The sequence below is a fragment of the Plasmopara halstedii genome (assembly GCF_900000015.1).
Source record: "Plasmopara halstedii genome assembly, contig: Scaffold_410, whole genome shotgun sequence".
Classification (NCBI taxonomy): domain Eukaryota; phylum Oomycota; class Peronosporomycetes; order Peronosporales; family Peronosporaceae; genus Plasmopara; species Plasmopara halstedii.
In genome coordinates, this window is record NW_020187331.1 from 39692 (window position 1) to 55033 (window position 15342).

At 45.9% G+C, this 15342-nt stretch overlaps 3 protein-coding genes across 3 annotated transcripts; 1 reads left to right on the forward strand and 2 right to left on the reverse strand.

Moving 5' to 3' along the window:
• Positions 1 to 5862: 5862 nt before the first annotated feature.
• PHALS_09243 (uncharacterized protein) lies at positions 5863 to 6071 on the reverse strand (the record flags this gene model as incomplete). The annotated part of the gene is made up of 2 exons (XM_024724708.1): positions 5863 to 5875; positions 5929 to 6071. 2 exons carry the CDS (start codon positions 6069 to 6071, stop codon positions 5863 to 5865), a joined length of 156 nt encoding a protein of 51 aa, XP_024575557.1.
• A 5214-nt stretch (positions 6072 to 11285) lies between these two features.
• On the forward strand, positions 11286 to 12764 carry PHALS_09244 (amp-dependent synthetase and ligase; the record flags this gene model as incomplete). The annotated part of the gene is made up of 1 exon (XM_024724709.1): positions 11286 to 12764. One exon carries the CDS (start codon positions 11286 to 11288, stop codon positions 12762 to 12764), a length of 1479 nt encoding a protein of 492 aa, XP_024575558.1.
• Positions 12765 to 13015: 251 nt separating this feature from the next.
• Positions 13016 to 13829, reverse strand: PHALS_09245 (uncharacterized protein; the record flags this gene model as incomplete). Its single annotated transcript, XM_024724710.1, has 4 exons — positions 13016 to 13103; positions 13185 to 13256; positions 13705 to 13743; positions 13825 to 13829. The coding sequence occupies 4 exons, from the start codon at positions 13827 to 13829 to the stop codon at positions 13016 to 13018; spliced, it is 204 nt and encodes a 67-aa protein (XP_024575559.1).
• Between the last annotated feature and the right edge of the window lie 1513 nt (positions 13830 to 15342).

Genomic DNA, 15342 nt, shown 5'->3' on the forward strand with positions numbered 1-15342 from the left:
TGGAAGCCGAACGGCAAGTGGCGGGTCGTTTACGCTTACAATAAGCTGGACGCTGCCATCATTCCGGCACAGACGTCGAATTCTAGGAAGTATTTTCTCCAGAACATTATAGTTGGCTGTACAAAGTACAGTGGACTCGGGTCAATGGGTATTACCAATTGCTCATGCGAGCGAATGATATTCTGCTGACAGCGGTGAGTACTCCGAGCAGGATGCTTTGGGAGTGACTGATGGTGCTCCAAGGGCCGTCAAACACACCAGCAACATTCGATTGTCTTGTGACGCAATTGTTCAGGCCCCACCGGGCGTATGCACAGATATATCACGACGACATCTCCATCCACAGTCGTGCGAAGCACGGGAGGACAGATGAAGAGAAGCACGTCGTCTAATTAAGAGCGGTGCTTGAGTGCATGCGCACGAACAAACTGTACGCCAATGCAGACAAGTACATCTTGGCGCAGAAGAGATTTCCTTTTTAGGGTGCTTCATGGCAAGCGTGGCCTTTGAGCAGATCCCGCTAAGGTCAAGGTCATTGTCGACTGGCCGCTTCCAAAAAAACAAACGGATTTGTGCAAGTGTCTTGGCCTCGCAAAGTTCTTGCACAAGTATACCGCAAAGTACGCGGAAATGGAACGGCAATTGTCGAATCTCCTTAAGAAGATTGCGGAATGGTGTTTTGACACCGTGCATCGAGAGGCTTGTGACGTAGTCAAAGACAGCCTCCTTCATGCACCAATCCAGGCGTTGTCAGACCCCGATCGTTATTTTTGTGTCGTCTGTGACGCTTAGGACATTGCCATCGGCTGTGCACTGCTGCAGGCAGACGTCCAGGGGCGAGATCGGGTGATCGCGTTCAAATCTCGCCAGCTTAAGGCTGCGGCGAAAAACGACCCAGTCCACGACAAGGGATTACTTGCGATGAAATATGCACTTGTAAAGTACAGCGTGCACCGGCATGGATCAAAGCCGTTTGTGACCTACAAAAATCATGCGTCACCACGCAATGCGACTCAGTCGCCTCACCTCTCGCAGAACTTTCCAGGTGGCTCTTCATCTTTGGAGAAAATAACTTGGAGGTGAGGTTTAAGCCAGAAAAGTAGAATGCTTTGGCTGACGCCTTTTCGCGCAGACCGGTTTATGCGCTTGCTCATGTCACAACGGTGACGTTGTCAGTGACGGATTTGATCTACGCCGCATACGCGGGTGACGGTATGTGTGTAGCGCTGCTACAGGCTCTTCAGAGCAAGGAGTTTAAGAACTCGGACAAGAAGTTGTCGCGACAGCGTGCACAGTTACACCGATGTCCGTTGAATAATGAATTGTATTATAGCACCTTTTCGATTGATACGGCACGAATTGTGGCTCTACACGATGAGGATTTGAAATACCGTGTCCTCTATGATGCCCACAACACCTGCCTCAGTGGTCATTTTGGGCGTGGAGATACCTACAGGTCTGTGAGTTGCCACTACTGGTTACTCAAGCTGTACAAATTGATGAGCACGTGTGAGACGTTTCAAAGGGTGGAACCCTCTCCAAATGCGGCAGCGCCGCCGACCAGTTTGCTTGGTCCCCGAGTGTTGGCAGTCCATGAGTCTGAACTTTGCGTTTGGCCTACCGGAGGTATCGGCGGGCACCACGGGTGTCGTGGTCTTCGTCGACCTTTTGAGCAAGATGGTTCATCTTTCGGCGGTTCTGGACACTATGGACGGTGTGGGTACAGCGACGCTGTTGGTCGATCGTTACTCTCGACAACATGGGCTCCCGGAGTCAGTTGTATTTGACAGGGACCCACGCTTCACTGGGAAGTCTTGGTCGACGATTTTCAAGGTGCTGAACACTAAAATGACTATGTCATCAGCGGACCATCCGCAGACCGGTGGTCAAACTGAGCGCGTGAATCGCGTCGTCAAAGATGTTCCTTGTAGCGTCTGCGCTGAGACTCCGAGGAGTTGGAGCGCCATGCTGCCACTTATTAAGTTCACTCCGAACAATGCAGTGCATTCATCTACCGGCTACACCCCGTTCTTCATGAACGGGCTCGTTCAATCTAGCGTCCCGCTGACGCCGCCACCCCATCGTTCATGGCTTGGAGGGGAGGGAATAGCCGAGCAGCTAGCTGACGTCAGCCATCTCAATGTGCGTAAAAAAGTTGATGACTTCCTGTCTACCAGACTGAGTGTCTTTTGACACATTCGCGATGCGATACTGAAAGCCAAGACATGCAGAAGGAATATGCAAGCGAAAGAAGTAGTTTGAATGCAAGAAACTTTAGGATCAGAGACCGGCTTGATTAAATGCTAAAAAGATTCCTACCCATGCAATTTCTGCTGTCTATAAGACGAAGCTCTGTCTACGGTATATCGAACTTCTCAAGGTTGTGGCCAAGCGTGGCCTTGTGTGTACGCTAAACCTTCCAGAACGGATGCGCATCCACCCGATGGTTAATGTGGGCTTGCTCAAGCCGTACCGGACGGGATCCGGCGCAAGTGAACGCAAAGCGCTGGCGCCGGAGCGGCGCCCACAGGCGCTTGACCACTTTGAAGCCAAACCAGCAACTGGTTCTGAGAACGTAGCGCAACGATCTCCATATCCAACGGCGCCAAGCACTCCACCGTCGCATGAAGCGACGCATTCGTCTGCTCAACGGCTAGAAGCCGCTCCGACAGAGCGTGATAGTCCTCAATGTGACGCAGCGGTGCACAACGTGCATCAAGCTCTCGAGGTCTTCTGCGCAGCGGTATGTGACCCCAGCATGACGCCTAGTTGAGTCTCGAAGGCATTAACCTCGTCCTTAAGAGCTTGAAAAGCATCTTTAGTCACCAAACGGCGTTCGACCCATTCGTCGTCGTCCACCGCCAACTCTTCTCGATGAGAATGGTGGTGTCCACTTTCACGTGGAACGTCTTGTAAGTCGACGTCGTCGCCAGGGTCAAACCCAGTATCTAGGGAAGTGACAGGTATACCTCGACTTTGAGAACTCGTGTGAGCTTGAAGTGCCTCATCGGCAAGACTGCCGAGACGTCGTGGACGCTTATGATCAGAGAGATCATGGCGTTTCGCGTCATCATACGCCCCGCGCTTCTCGGCAATAGCCAAGAATGCCAAAGGACGATGAGCTGGGCTCAAGCTTTGCCCTGAGCTGCTGTAGGCGCAGACTCACCCGTGTGAGAGACCACAGAGCTCGCGGAGCGTGATAAATCAACCCATACGTTGCAGGGCGACAATCTTAAGGAAGACAGCGACGCGCCGTGAGTTTGGCAAACTCAAATCGAAGATGGCGTTCCACACGCGCGTCTATCTCCTTGTGGCTCAACTGTAAGTTGTGCTGCAAGGAAAGTTTTCTGGGCTGCTGGACCTATCGCTCATAGAGCTCATCGTCGTCTGCAGCGGTTACACCACGGGCAAGCACCACAGGAATCGTCCGCATCGCGGATACAGGAGCGCCTCCTCCTCGAGCACGAAATCGAGTGCGGTACGGATCCATTGGGATTTCTTGAGAAACAAAGAAGCGAGCTAGGAAAGCTTTTCTTTCGTCAAGATCAGCTTGTATAGTGGCCGGGGGCCCGACCACGAAGACGCCCAGCGATCGAGTGATCGTGTCCTTTGCGTCTGCTGCGAGATCCGCCGAGCGGATGTCAATTTGACGCGAGGGTTAAGGACCAACAGTGGATAGGAGCGGAAGAGAGCCGTCCTGTGAGTAGAATTCAGCTGCTGGTTCTGTGCCTCATCGATGTGATTGCTAATGATACCACTTCCTCGGAAGTCGAAAACTCAGGGAACGGACACGGCGCCCGCAAGGCTCGAGCAGGGCTCACGTCGCGCCGCTGATGCACCTTGCCCTCCTCTTCTTCTCATCCTATGAAAGTAGTATCCGACACGTAGTCGACCTACAATTCCTCGACGAGGTAACCCGTTGCCCGTGGCGGGCGCGGAGCTTGGTCGGAAGTGGACATCGCGTCTGTGTTCTTTGTCGCTGACAATACGCTGCGTGGTACTCGGTCACAAAGAGCTTGGGCTGCGTTCTCTTGAAGCTCGGACGTACTGTCCGGATTTACACCGTGTGCAGGGTACGACGAATGGCTCTGTCCGCGGGCGATCTCGAAACCATCGAGGCTAGGTGTCTTCCGCGTCCTCGACACAGAGCTCATTGAGCAGACAAATGAAAGAAGGTCCCGGTGATGTTGTGGTGTCTTAGGCACGCGAGCCTCGTTCGAGGCGACAGTTGAATGTGAATTGTAGGTGTTCACAATCTTGATGGGGGGGAATATAATAGTGTCACACAAGATGGTGTGACCGCACAATAGTGTGGCTTCACTTAAACAATGAGTCAGTACGTGGCTGGACCAGCCAGTAGCTATACATTTAATTATGTTTTACTATATAGAAAGGAAAACCTATATATTTGAATACAGGCTGCTATTCCGCAGGTTAAATCCAGAAATACAGTTTAGACTTTAAACGGAAGAGCTAATTAGCCTTGAGCTAAGGTCAAAGTCACTATTGGAGTAAGCGGTTTGCGATCCGCTACACTCGTACTGGTTCTAAGTATAGAACGAAGGTCGCCGACCCTAATGAAGGTTTATCTAAGCGAAAGAGCTACGGCGGCCCCGCTGCAAATGGGCTGATAGTTGATCGCTTCCTTTGCGCAACCTTTTCAAATCATACAATCCCTACGAAACCCAGATGGATCTGGTGCTATTGAAACCCTTGCTCAAGTAGACGGACGAACCAAGCTCTCAAAACAAAATCCAACTTATTTATTTTGATCTGGACAACATCGTGAGCTCAGCGGCGGGATGTCGTGATACGTTTGCCTTGGAACCCGACGTGGGGCGTGCATATCGTCAGAGAAGAAACGAAACGCCGTATACTACTCTCAAGTATCATAGTACATAGCTCTGGTCCTACAGTCCACGAGTGACATAAAAATTGACATACAGGCTAAAATAAATATTTTATTTTACAATGCTCGAAAAGAAGATTTACGTACGATATACCATGAGTCTTACAACCATCAGATCACTTCGTTATGGAGGCCATTGTTCTGGTCAGTATCAGCACATTGTTAACTTTGAGCTATGCAGAAAAAGTTGTATACGCCATCATAAAACGGAACATACCTCGTCACATTCTACCCATCAAGTGTTAAAAATAACCACCCATAAGGACCAAACCCAAGGTACGGAAGTATTGAAGAGTTCGCACTCATTTTCGCAAACTGGGGGAGAAATCTACTGTACTTCAGTCATATTCCAGGTCTATAATCTGCTTTTGTGAATAGGTGTCAAATTGGATCATCTTTAATACTTGACTGTGTATAGCACGACATGAACGTCGTAGAACTCAGCCACTGCTGCTCCAGGCAGGCCAGAGGAGACATAACCTGAGGGTTCAAAAAGTGTTTGCGGATCATCTTTCGAGCGCATTTCTGGCTGTTTTGATGAGCAAAAGGTATGTATGCATACGAGTAGCAGCCTCTGGTAAATTTATAACCACGTCGTGGAAGCTAGCTGTCATCTGCCCTGCTCATCTCCATGATTCTTTTGTAACAGCTACTGACCAAAAATTCAGCATGGTGCGAGGTCGGATCCGACGCACTAGTTAGAAGCTAGCAACACCGGAGACCCTGCATCTTCTCCAGAAAGGTAAAGTTGCGAGTGCACCAGATAATAACGCCAGTGCATTCTCGTCTTTCAGAACCTCAATTTTTCATTGGTTCTTTAGTAGAGGTATACCGTTCAATTTATTTAATACTGATTAATAATTACCCGCCGACTTACTAATCGATCCTTCTGCTACAGAGGAGACCCCCATCACCACCACGGTTAAGTATCATGAGCTCTCCTGCATTCCGTTTCACGTTGACTGTCTGATAGCCTTGACATGCACCTCAAAGTGGTGTGAGTCAGCTTTTAGATGCACTCCCGAAGCTTCACTACCACAATGAGCGACTTGGGACAACCATTATAATTGGCAGATATTCTTTCTTTTTTCTCTCCCAGCGCATGAGGTATCTCAGCTACAGGCGGTAGTTTTGACTTTGCTTCAATTCCAACAGAGCGCATCCCGACTGGCTGGCTTGTAAGATCGAGAGTGTGAGCTGGATTTAGAAAGCTCGCCGGGAACGCAGGATGTGTTCACATTCTTTTTAGAGTGTTTAAAATGTTTCTTATACTGGTTTGAGCAATGACCGTTCACGGTCTATTGCAGCGTAGATGCAACTAAGGCTTAAGGCCTGCAGACAGGTAGGTAATTAGAAGTTATCATCTACAAAACTTGATGGGCTTCTGGCGTTATCATGGTGTCTTTGACAAATCCTGGCTTTCATTCATATGGTCGTACACTCGGCGCTTGCGCTCAATCCCATCATTTTTCGATTTCCTCGGAAGTGTAGCCGAGCTAGCACCAAGATTTGAGATGTATCGACGCTTCATCACTGGATCCACCTCGCGACGGTGTCAAAGAAAGACGTCAGCTTGCCAAACCAACCATAAGAAGCGAAGCACGCCTCAAACTAAGATACCACCACGGCCAGCACTGGCTCAACCAGTGAGAACATTTTGCCCCCGCACATGTATAAGAGCTACAGAGAGTATCCACCTACGCGCAATTAACGCGTTCTATATATTCGTCGGACTGCGGATTGTCGGCGGCGGACATGTATAATCTGGAGCCAAGCCCTATAAGCAATGTCCGTCAGACTTCTAGTAAACGTGAATTGTGAATTTTATCCAGTACAATGGCTCTCATCAAAAAAAGTTGACGAAAAACTTTGTCGAAGAACAGCTTGTCTGTATCCATACCTCCAGCAATCTCGCCGATACGGCAAGGTAAGCCTTTTTATTTCGATAGTTCAATAGATTACCATACCGGTATTACCGGATAAGCCTTTGAATAGAAAAAAAAAGTCCACATATGGACTGCCATCCGTCTACAGAAACCAGCGAGCTGGTAAAAGCACGGCTAAAGATAAACCGGTTGACACTCTTCACACATTTTGCAAACTCAAAAAATAGCCAATACGTTTATACTATTGTACTCACTGAACTATATGTTTTTATTCGAGGTGCTCACTAAATGGGGCATCGTTTGCCTTGTACAGCGGGCATCGTTTGCCTTGTACAGCGGTCTGTGCTTGAGAAACTCGTCATATGCACTTTTATTGTCAAGTTAGCAATTCAGCAATTCGGCAAGACATCGAATAAGGAATAACTGTGCAAACGTGCACCCGAAGGCTTCGATTAAGTAGCCTTAATTCTATAATAAGCATCGCTTACCAAAGTTACATCCGACGCGAACGTATTACGTATTGCCTCATCAATTGGCAAAGCGATCACTGTGAAACCGATATTTCATATGATGCGAAGGCATGTCCGGCCCGGCCGTTTCCGTACCTTAAAGGTGGGCTCGACGACGAGGAAAAGACGTCTAGTCGTTCTGAGTTAGCGATAAGATGATGGCACAGTATCTGCATAAGGGACAGATGAGAGCTAGGCGGGTGCTTTTAAACTTGACAAAAACATTAATTTTATTGCCAGAGAATCCTTAATGTAGCTGAGTAGTTGTTCTTTGTTCCGTTCAGCTGGTGAAGTTCAGACAAATACTTTTTTATGCGCATCAGATTCTGATTGGCATAGACTGAAGCGTTGTATACAGCACAAAATACCCTCTTCGATTCAAACGGGTCAATTAGGATACGCATAGGACTTGAGAATCGTCTATCATGCCGCACTCAGCACTGTTTGTGAAACTATGTTTCACAAACATGATCAGGAATCACACCATGTTTTCATGTCTTGCACTTTACTTATGCTGCTGGCCGGGGCTTGATTCTAATCGGGGTCGAGGTACTGGTCAATTTCCTTTGGCTCTGATCTTTGCCGGTCCGTTCGCAAACCTTACGTTTGCAATGCTGTTTTTCGGCACGATATGACCCAAAGGCTGCGTCGCCAGGTTTTTAAACATTGCTGGTGCGCTAGGCAATCCCTGGGGCATGATCAGCCACTTACATAGCATCCAACACAAAAATATTAGCGCACTGGCAGTGACAACATCATCTCTTATGATCAGTCAATCATAATGTTCAACCAAGTCACGAACACTGAGCAAGGTACGATTGGTCATGTTGTCCTGCAGCAAACCCCATCACTTAGTGGTCGTTCGTAAATAATTGCTGTATTCAACTTTTCATAAGTATGCTCGATATGCTAGTTTACTTGACCTTTCCGACGCAGAAAGTCAATATCAAAAGGACATTTTACTTTTTAACAAAGCCTGCTTCACGCTCCACGCTACTAATCTTGGTGGTTTTCTGCAATAGAAGAACGACGTGCTCGTAAAAAAAGCGACGTACGAGGTTTCTGTGACTCAAACGCCTTCCTGAACCGGGGCCATCTCCTTCAGAATCAGTACTTAGTAAGTGAAAAAATCCTGAGGAAATAATTGCTGCATACTCAAATCCGAGGAGAGCACGTGTAGAGGGCTAGGGTTGATAGACAAACATTTCACTCCTTGCGAAACGATCCTTTAAAAAGCGCAGATCTCCTCTGCCCATATCGATTATACAATTTGATTTCACCGTCTTGCAACTCACAGAAACATCCCTTGAAATAAATCATTAGTTCAGCGAGCTTCTTTAAGAGACTGAATAAAGTTTCTTATCACTAATCTGCTATACTTATATTTTTGCACGGTTACAGCGTTACACGCTAGTGCTGATACAGCAGTACCATTTTACCACGACAAAAATGGATTCCGAGTGTTGGCGTTATGGTCAGGACCTTATGCGTGTGACCTACAGCCCTCCGTCCCCACCGACTCCCGTACTATCCATCACGACACGCAGCTGCTCTTACTTGTCATAACCGGCTTTGACAAAAGAGGTACCGGCTTATAGATGCACCAACTGAATAGGAGAAGACATACTTACAGAAACAAGACATGTCGTCTCTCCCATCAATTGAGAAGAGAAAAAACTGAGAATATGCTCTTAAGATCGCTAGTGCTAGTATCATCGTGAAAATATAACTCACAGCCGCTCTTCTTTTGGTGCTTTGCGTAGGGCACTCGGCAACGATTTCATGTTCTGCGTCAACAAGCTCAGAGCTTCGTGCTTGCACCCAAAGCGCGTCTGCTTCCGAGCAAAGGTGAGTATACAATTTGACATGCCCCCACTGTAACAGGTTTACATGTACCTTGTATGAAAGAGTGGGTCACACAAGATGGTGTGACTGTACAAAGGTGTGAATCACACAAGTTGATGTAATCACACAATGGTGAGTCTACGCCGTAACAAAAAGCCACTACGTGGCAGGTCTGCCAGTAGTTATGTATATTAATAAGGTTTTACTATCTGAATAGAATGTCGTAAAGTTTTAGATATAGGCGGCTCTACCGCAAATAAATAATTAGATACATTTTCAATTCTGAACGGAAGAGCGTCTTTGCCTTGGTTGAGGTTTTTAAGTATTCTTGGAGGTAGCGGATTGCTATTTGCTACACTCGTACTGGTTCTTGTATAGAACGTAAGGTCGGTGACCTCAGCTTAGCTTTCTCTCAGCAAAGAGCTACGGTAGCCTCGCTGCACCCATCGTGCATCTAGCATTTCGACGATTTGCCAATCCATGGCTCATGGCGTTAAAGCCATGACATACCTAAAAGAGATTAAATCTCGAAGTCAAGGCAAGATTGAGATATCATCTTCATTATCAACTGCTTTCGGTGAGTGCATAAAACCTACGACAGCTTTAACGCATACCATGGGATTAATTTGGAATTCGCAGAAATTTTGCGAGGGTTCAGAGCTGCAGTCTCCGGGGTGTATCTCTGCTGTGACGGGGATTAGCGGTCGTATGTCGCGGTATTCAGAGTATGATTTGCGAAAAAGAGAGCCAGCGACTGAATATTGTGAGTCAGAAATTAACAGCGATGAGTTAGGGTCTTCAGAGGTTGCTTCTGATGGAGCGAAAAAAAGTGACGATACGTTGCGACCTGCATACTAACGTTGTATGCTGGCACATGAAAGAATGTGCACTTGATTGCACTATCGCACAAAAAATGGTGCACACCTCAAGTAGCTGTCATTCGTCTCGTGGTATCAGCCAGGTGACATTACAATAGTCTATTGTTTAGCTACGCCAAACATGTGTGATCGAATTCGTGTACAGATATTAAATGAAATCACCAACGCTACCGAGCGGTATTTTGGCCGCCTCAAGGCCAAGCTTGCTAGGCTTCGTTTAGAAATGAATTTTGTCACGTGAAAGCCATTGATTTCAATTTGTCATATGGGTTGTTGGCGTGCATCAAAATCAAATTTAATCAATTAGCCTCAGATGACATTAGAAAAAGAATTTTGCAAAGAAAGATTAATGGAGTGTTAACGAGTTAATAAATCGTTCATGGGTTATGTGAAGCGCTGCCGCTGCTGTCTACGGGAGGATCACAGTGATTTTCATCCTAAATTGATGTACTGAGGATCAAGGGGGTATTATACCTGGAGAGGTATGACTGCACACACATGTACGATAAACAAAGCGCTAACTTACCCAGAATATTTGTCAGCGTCGATGATCAACGTCTTCGTATCTGGCGATACCAGGAATAAATGGTGCAGCACGGAGTCGAGCTGCTCGCTCCCGTTACTGCTAGTCGTCACCGCGGCCAATCACATAAACTTCGCGAAGATTTCCAAAAAGAAATTATCAGCAAATTATAATAGCTGTGTGGGGCACAGAGAAATGTTATCACAGTCTCACAAACAAATATGGAGCTCGCAATGCGCTTTACTGTCGTTCCAAGTATTGATGAGCAAAACTAACACATATAGATTAAATCTTCCTCATTTAGCTGAGGTTCAATCATCCTTCTTTGTCCGAAACAGTTCAAATTACAGGCCTACTTTTGACTCATAATGATAACTTTTTCTTTCCATCCAGGTTTATTGCCATTGGACTTGATGTGTTTGCCTCCATAATCATTTGTTTTAGATGTGTCAACACTATTTCTGAATTTTGCCGATATTATATGTTTCCTTTTTGGTAATCTCGCCGCTAAATTCCTCCCCGGCCTTTTCTTCTTCTCATTACCTTCCTAATCTGCCGCCCTCAAATCTTATTTATTATGACCATATTCAATGCTTTAATGCACTACCAGACTTTTTTCTTCTCTATTAATCGCGTGGTACTTTGATAAGCATTCTTTTCAAGCTCTGCCTCTGTGATTTCTGTGTTTACCCAAATTCATGTGTACGCTACATCAAATCAAGGGAATAAAGCATAATGCATCTTGGCGTCAAGTATGGCGAGCTTACGCTTTTCGGCACTGACGGACGTCCGGCCTCTTCACCTCAATTACAGGCCGCAGATGAGTCCATACAAACTATAAGAGGTGGTTTAAAAGCGAAACTTCAGCCGCTAGGTCTGACTGTGTTGCGCCGCGCCGGCATTCGAAGTGGCGATGCATTCATCCTTGTGGTAGACAATGATCGCACTAGCGTGGCCTGTATACTTGGAGCAATGATCCTACAGTGTATTTGCACTCTTGTAAGCAAGAACCGCATGAATCTTATCAAATACGTAAAGACCCACACTGGAATCACTAGAGTACTTATGGTCGACGACACAACCGAGTCCGTGATCGTCGAGGATGATGTTAAAGCGACAGACCCAACAAATAATGCTGCAGCCAATTTGTGGATTCGAGACGAAGAGATTATCAGTAAGGGCTGCGTCTGTCTACTCACGTCTGGCAGTGTCGGCACTCCTAAAGTCGTGCTTTGTACATGGAACCGCATGCTTTTACAAGGCGAATCCACACATCAGCAGCTTTTTCCTAAACGTTCAGCACGCATTATTTGTAGCACGTCAATATCTCATGCCTTCGCAATCAATACTATCTTTGCTCTGTACACATCCCCCTGCGATGCACAGTCGGAACTTTGCTTTTCCTCCAGCGCCGTGGGAATTTACAAACTTCTCGCGCAGCACAGTGGCCTCTTCAAGGTGCTCTATGCAACACCTGGGATATACACCGCACTGGCCATGATGCCCCCAACTCCGCTATATGCTGACGTTTCATATTGCGCAGGCGCTCGTGTCTGTATTCCACTGTTTCAGAAAATGCGTGATGACTTTGGATTGATTCTAATGCAAAATTACGGGTCGACTGAAACGGGTAATATAGCAGCTTGGATCTTGAATGGAACAACTCTTGACACAGAGATAAAAAATATGGATAGCAACGAAAATGTGCAATATGTTGGCAGTTTATGGCCTGGAGTAGAATCGCAAATTACCGACGAGGGGGAAATTGTAATAAAGACCCCATGGCAGTCAGTCGGGTACGTTGCGAATTGCATGCTGCACCGGTTTTATGAAGCCTATCATTCGTCTGATCTTGGGATCATCATTCGATACGAAAACAAAATTGATCATATTTGGCTCTATGGTCGACTTCGTCCTGAAGTCGAAATCGAGTGGCAGGGGCAGCGCATGAAATTCTCACCCGACAAGATCGAGAAAGTACTTCTTGCGCACTCTCAAGTGACAGATGCCCTCATCTTGGTGCAAAATGAAACGTTTCGCAAGCAAGGCATTATTCAAGCCCGTATTGTCCAAGACAACAGGTTTGGTGTGATTGCGCTAGATATGAAGCAATGGTTAATCGACCGTGATATGGTGCCTTTATGTGACTCGTTGTTGATCGAGTTGGCAGAATATCTGCCTTGCAGTCCAGCGGGTAAACTCATTTATACTTGAACAGTTTCGTTCCTGCGTGCTGTCAAGTAGGATACTTGATACTATCTCGATGCTGACGGATATATAGATAATAAACGTTTAGACGAGTTAAAACATTTGTCAAGCTTTTTCACCGCTTGAGGAGCGGAATTGTATTAGTTGAAGAGAAACATGGACGTCTTGCTCTATCTTGCGAACGCCGCCTGCGTTGCCGTCTCACATTCGATTGTAGTTGATGACATTGTTGTGTAATTGTCTTAATTGGAGATAATTTAGTTAGCAATGCGTGATATTATTACATGAATAATTGTGCAGATTTCTCTTTGGTCAATTGCTTTCATGTAATGCAGCGAAACTTCACTACAAAGATAACCATCGCACTCGTGCTTTAGTCTGTCTAGCCGTAGAGACGTCCTCGGGTCACCGACATCACGAACGTACCTTCTTGTCGTATATTTTGAGTTCAGCTCAGCAGCGATATGATAATATTCGGCCTCAACTTCCTTAATGGGGCTACAAGAATACTGATGTCAGCGGTGCCAGTGATGTGCAGGTTCTAATAGACGAATGCAGATGGAGTAAGCTCAGCGATGATGCGAATCCATTCAGTGGGCAGAGTTTTGTCGATCTCGCTCAGTTTGGTTGTGCATCGATTACGACCGAGTTGATGCGCGTTGGTAGGTTCATGACATGTACGAAAGTAGGTAATAACCGATCCGACAGCGTAAAGCGTATTTCCACTTTGATGCCCGGACACTACAGCACAGCCTTTTTATCTTGTGAAAGATATGGAAAAATTTTACTCCTAGAGTTTATCCCGAATAACAATACTTCGGTATTCCGACAAATGTAATGAAAATCGTTCAGTATAAAAAATGTTACAACTGTGGACGTACAATTGTACAATTGTACAATTGCATCTTACCAATTCCGCTACATACACCTCAAGTGCACTTTTTACCGGTTACGCTCTACCTGCGTTTTGACAACAACAAACTCCCTATGAGCAGTGATAATGCCATAATCCACTATGCACTCACGCTGACGATCTAAACAATTTGTGCTATGAGAACAAACGCACCTCATCTCATGATTCTGCTCATACCAGTACGTGTTGTCGGTTGTGCAAACTATGCCTTAAGTCGCATCATCTGGGTCATGAGGTTCTTTAGTCCAAGTACCTACTTGAAACACGCTCCTGACAAAGTGGAAGCAGCCTACAAGGTATTTTAAAAAGTGGGTGTTGGCAAGGTGACGGAGAATCTCTTTAAAAATGATAGGTTTTTCCAGTGGACGGATTATTCACACAAAGCCTTTCCGAACGATTTCAAAAGAGTGGTACAGCTTACGGTGGCGGTACTGGCGGAACACGAACCGGACTTACTAATCAACTCCATTCTGTCAGCTCGGATTGTCAAACGTGAATTACCTATCAACGATGCCACCGAAAACGCGCTGATACAGTTACTCGTCAACGCTAAGGGTGTTCAAAAAGAATTTGCTGTTCGTCTTGACGACGCGCTGTTCAAATATAGAAAATATTTGCAGACATTAAACGGTGACCCAAAAGGAATCCGTTGGAGAAGCTACAAGAACTTCGGTGAGTGATTAGAAGGTAAACTTCTGGATACCAGCATCACGAAGAATCTGGTTAACGATGATGCTGTTCATCCAATACTGTCATCTAAACGGGAGGGTAGAAGAGAGCTCATATTTACTTGGGAGAAGCCTCTGATAAGTATGAAGCAGCTGCCATACTACTAATGAATACCCACGCTGACAAGGCAAAGAAAGATCTTTCCGCCAGCCCTGATTTCCAAACTTGGTCAAAAATCATTGCGGACGCCTTTCCAGATAAGCCAGAAGAAAGGGCTCACATAAAGGCAGTCGCACTACTGCTTCTCGACTGCAATTAAAGACGAGTAGTTGACTATGTTCTGGAAGGACGGACGAAGATACTGGAGTTGAATACAGCGATCGTCGGTCAGAGCTCCAGTTTCGACAGTTGGATTATGGGCGCAGCACTTTTGAAAGCTGACCTTACCACGTCTGTGTTGCCCACATTGCGGAAGATTTTTTCGAAAGAGAAGATTCTTCTGCATTGTGTTGTTGCCGAATCTTTTCTAGTGCTGAGGTAAAAGCCCTTGTAAACGAAATACAGGATGCAATCAAGCTAACAGAGACGTAACTTAATTTGACCGGCTTTAGATGGGCAGATTTTTTTTCTTTAATGATTTTTTGGTGAGAGATTGAATTGATTACATATGACTGAAACATCCTGAATATGTGAATCTCGTCATAACTGGGATTTTAGCAGCCACTACACCAACATAGCGACCATGCTCAGATACGCTTTTTTGTCCTTTTCCTCTTAATTCGACGTTCGTTCGTTATTTAGGTAACTATAGAAAAATAAATTACGCAATATTGCATTCTTGAATTTTACTAAAAGATGAAAAGCAGCTACTTCTTCCCTAGTAGAAATCATGGAGATTCACTCGACTACATCTTTTGAGAAACATGACCATTATTCAACTTAATTTAAACGATAGTGACAGCATGTCATTGAGAGATGAAGTGGCCGGCGCTTACCAGTGAG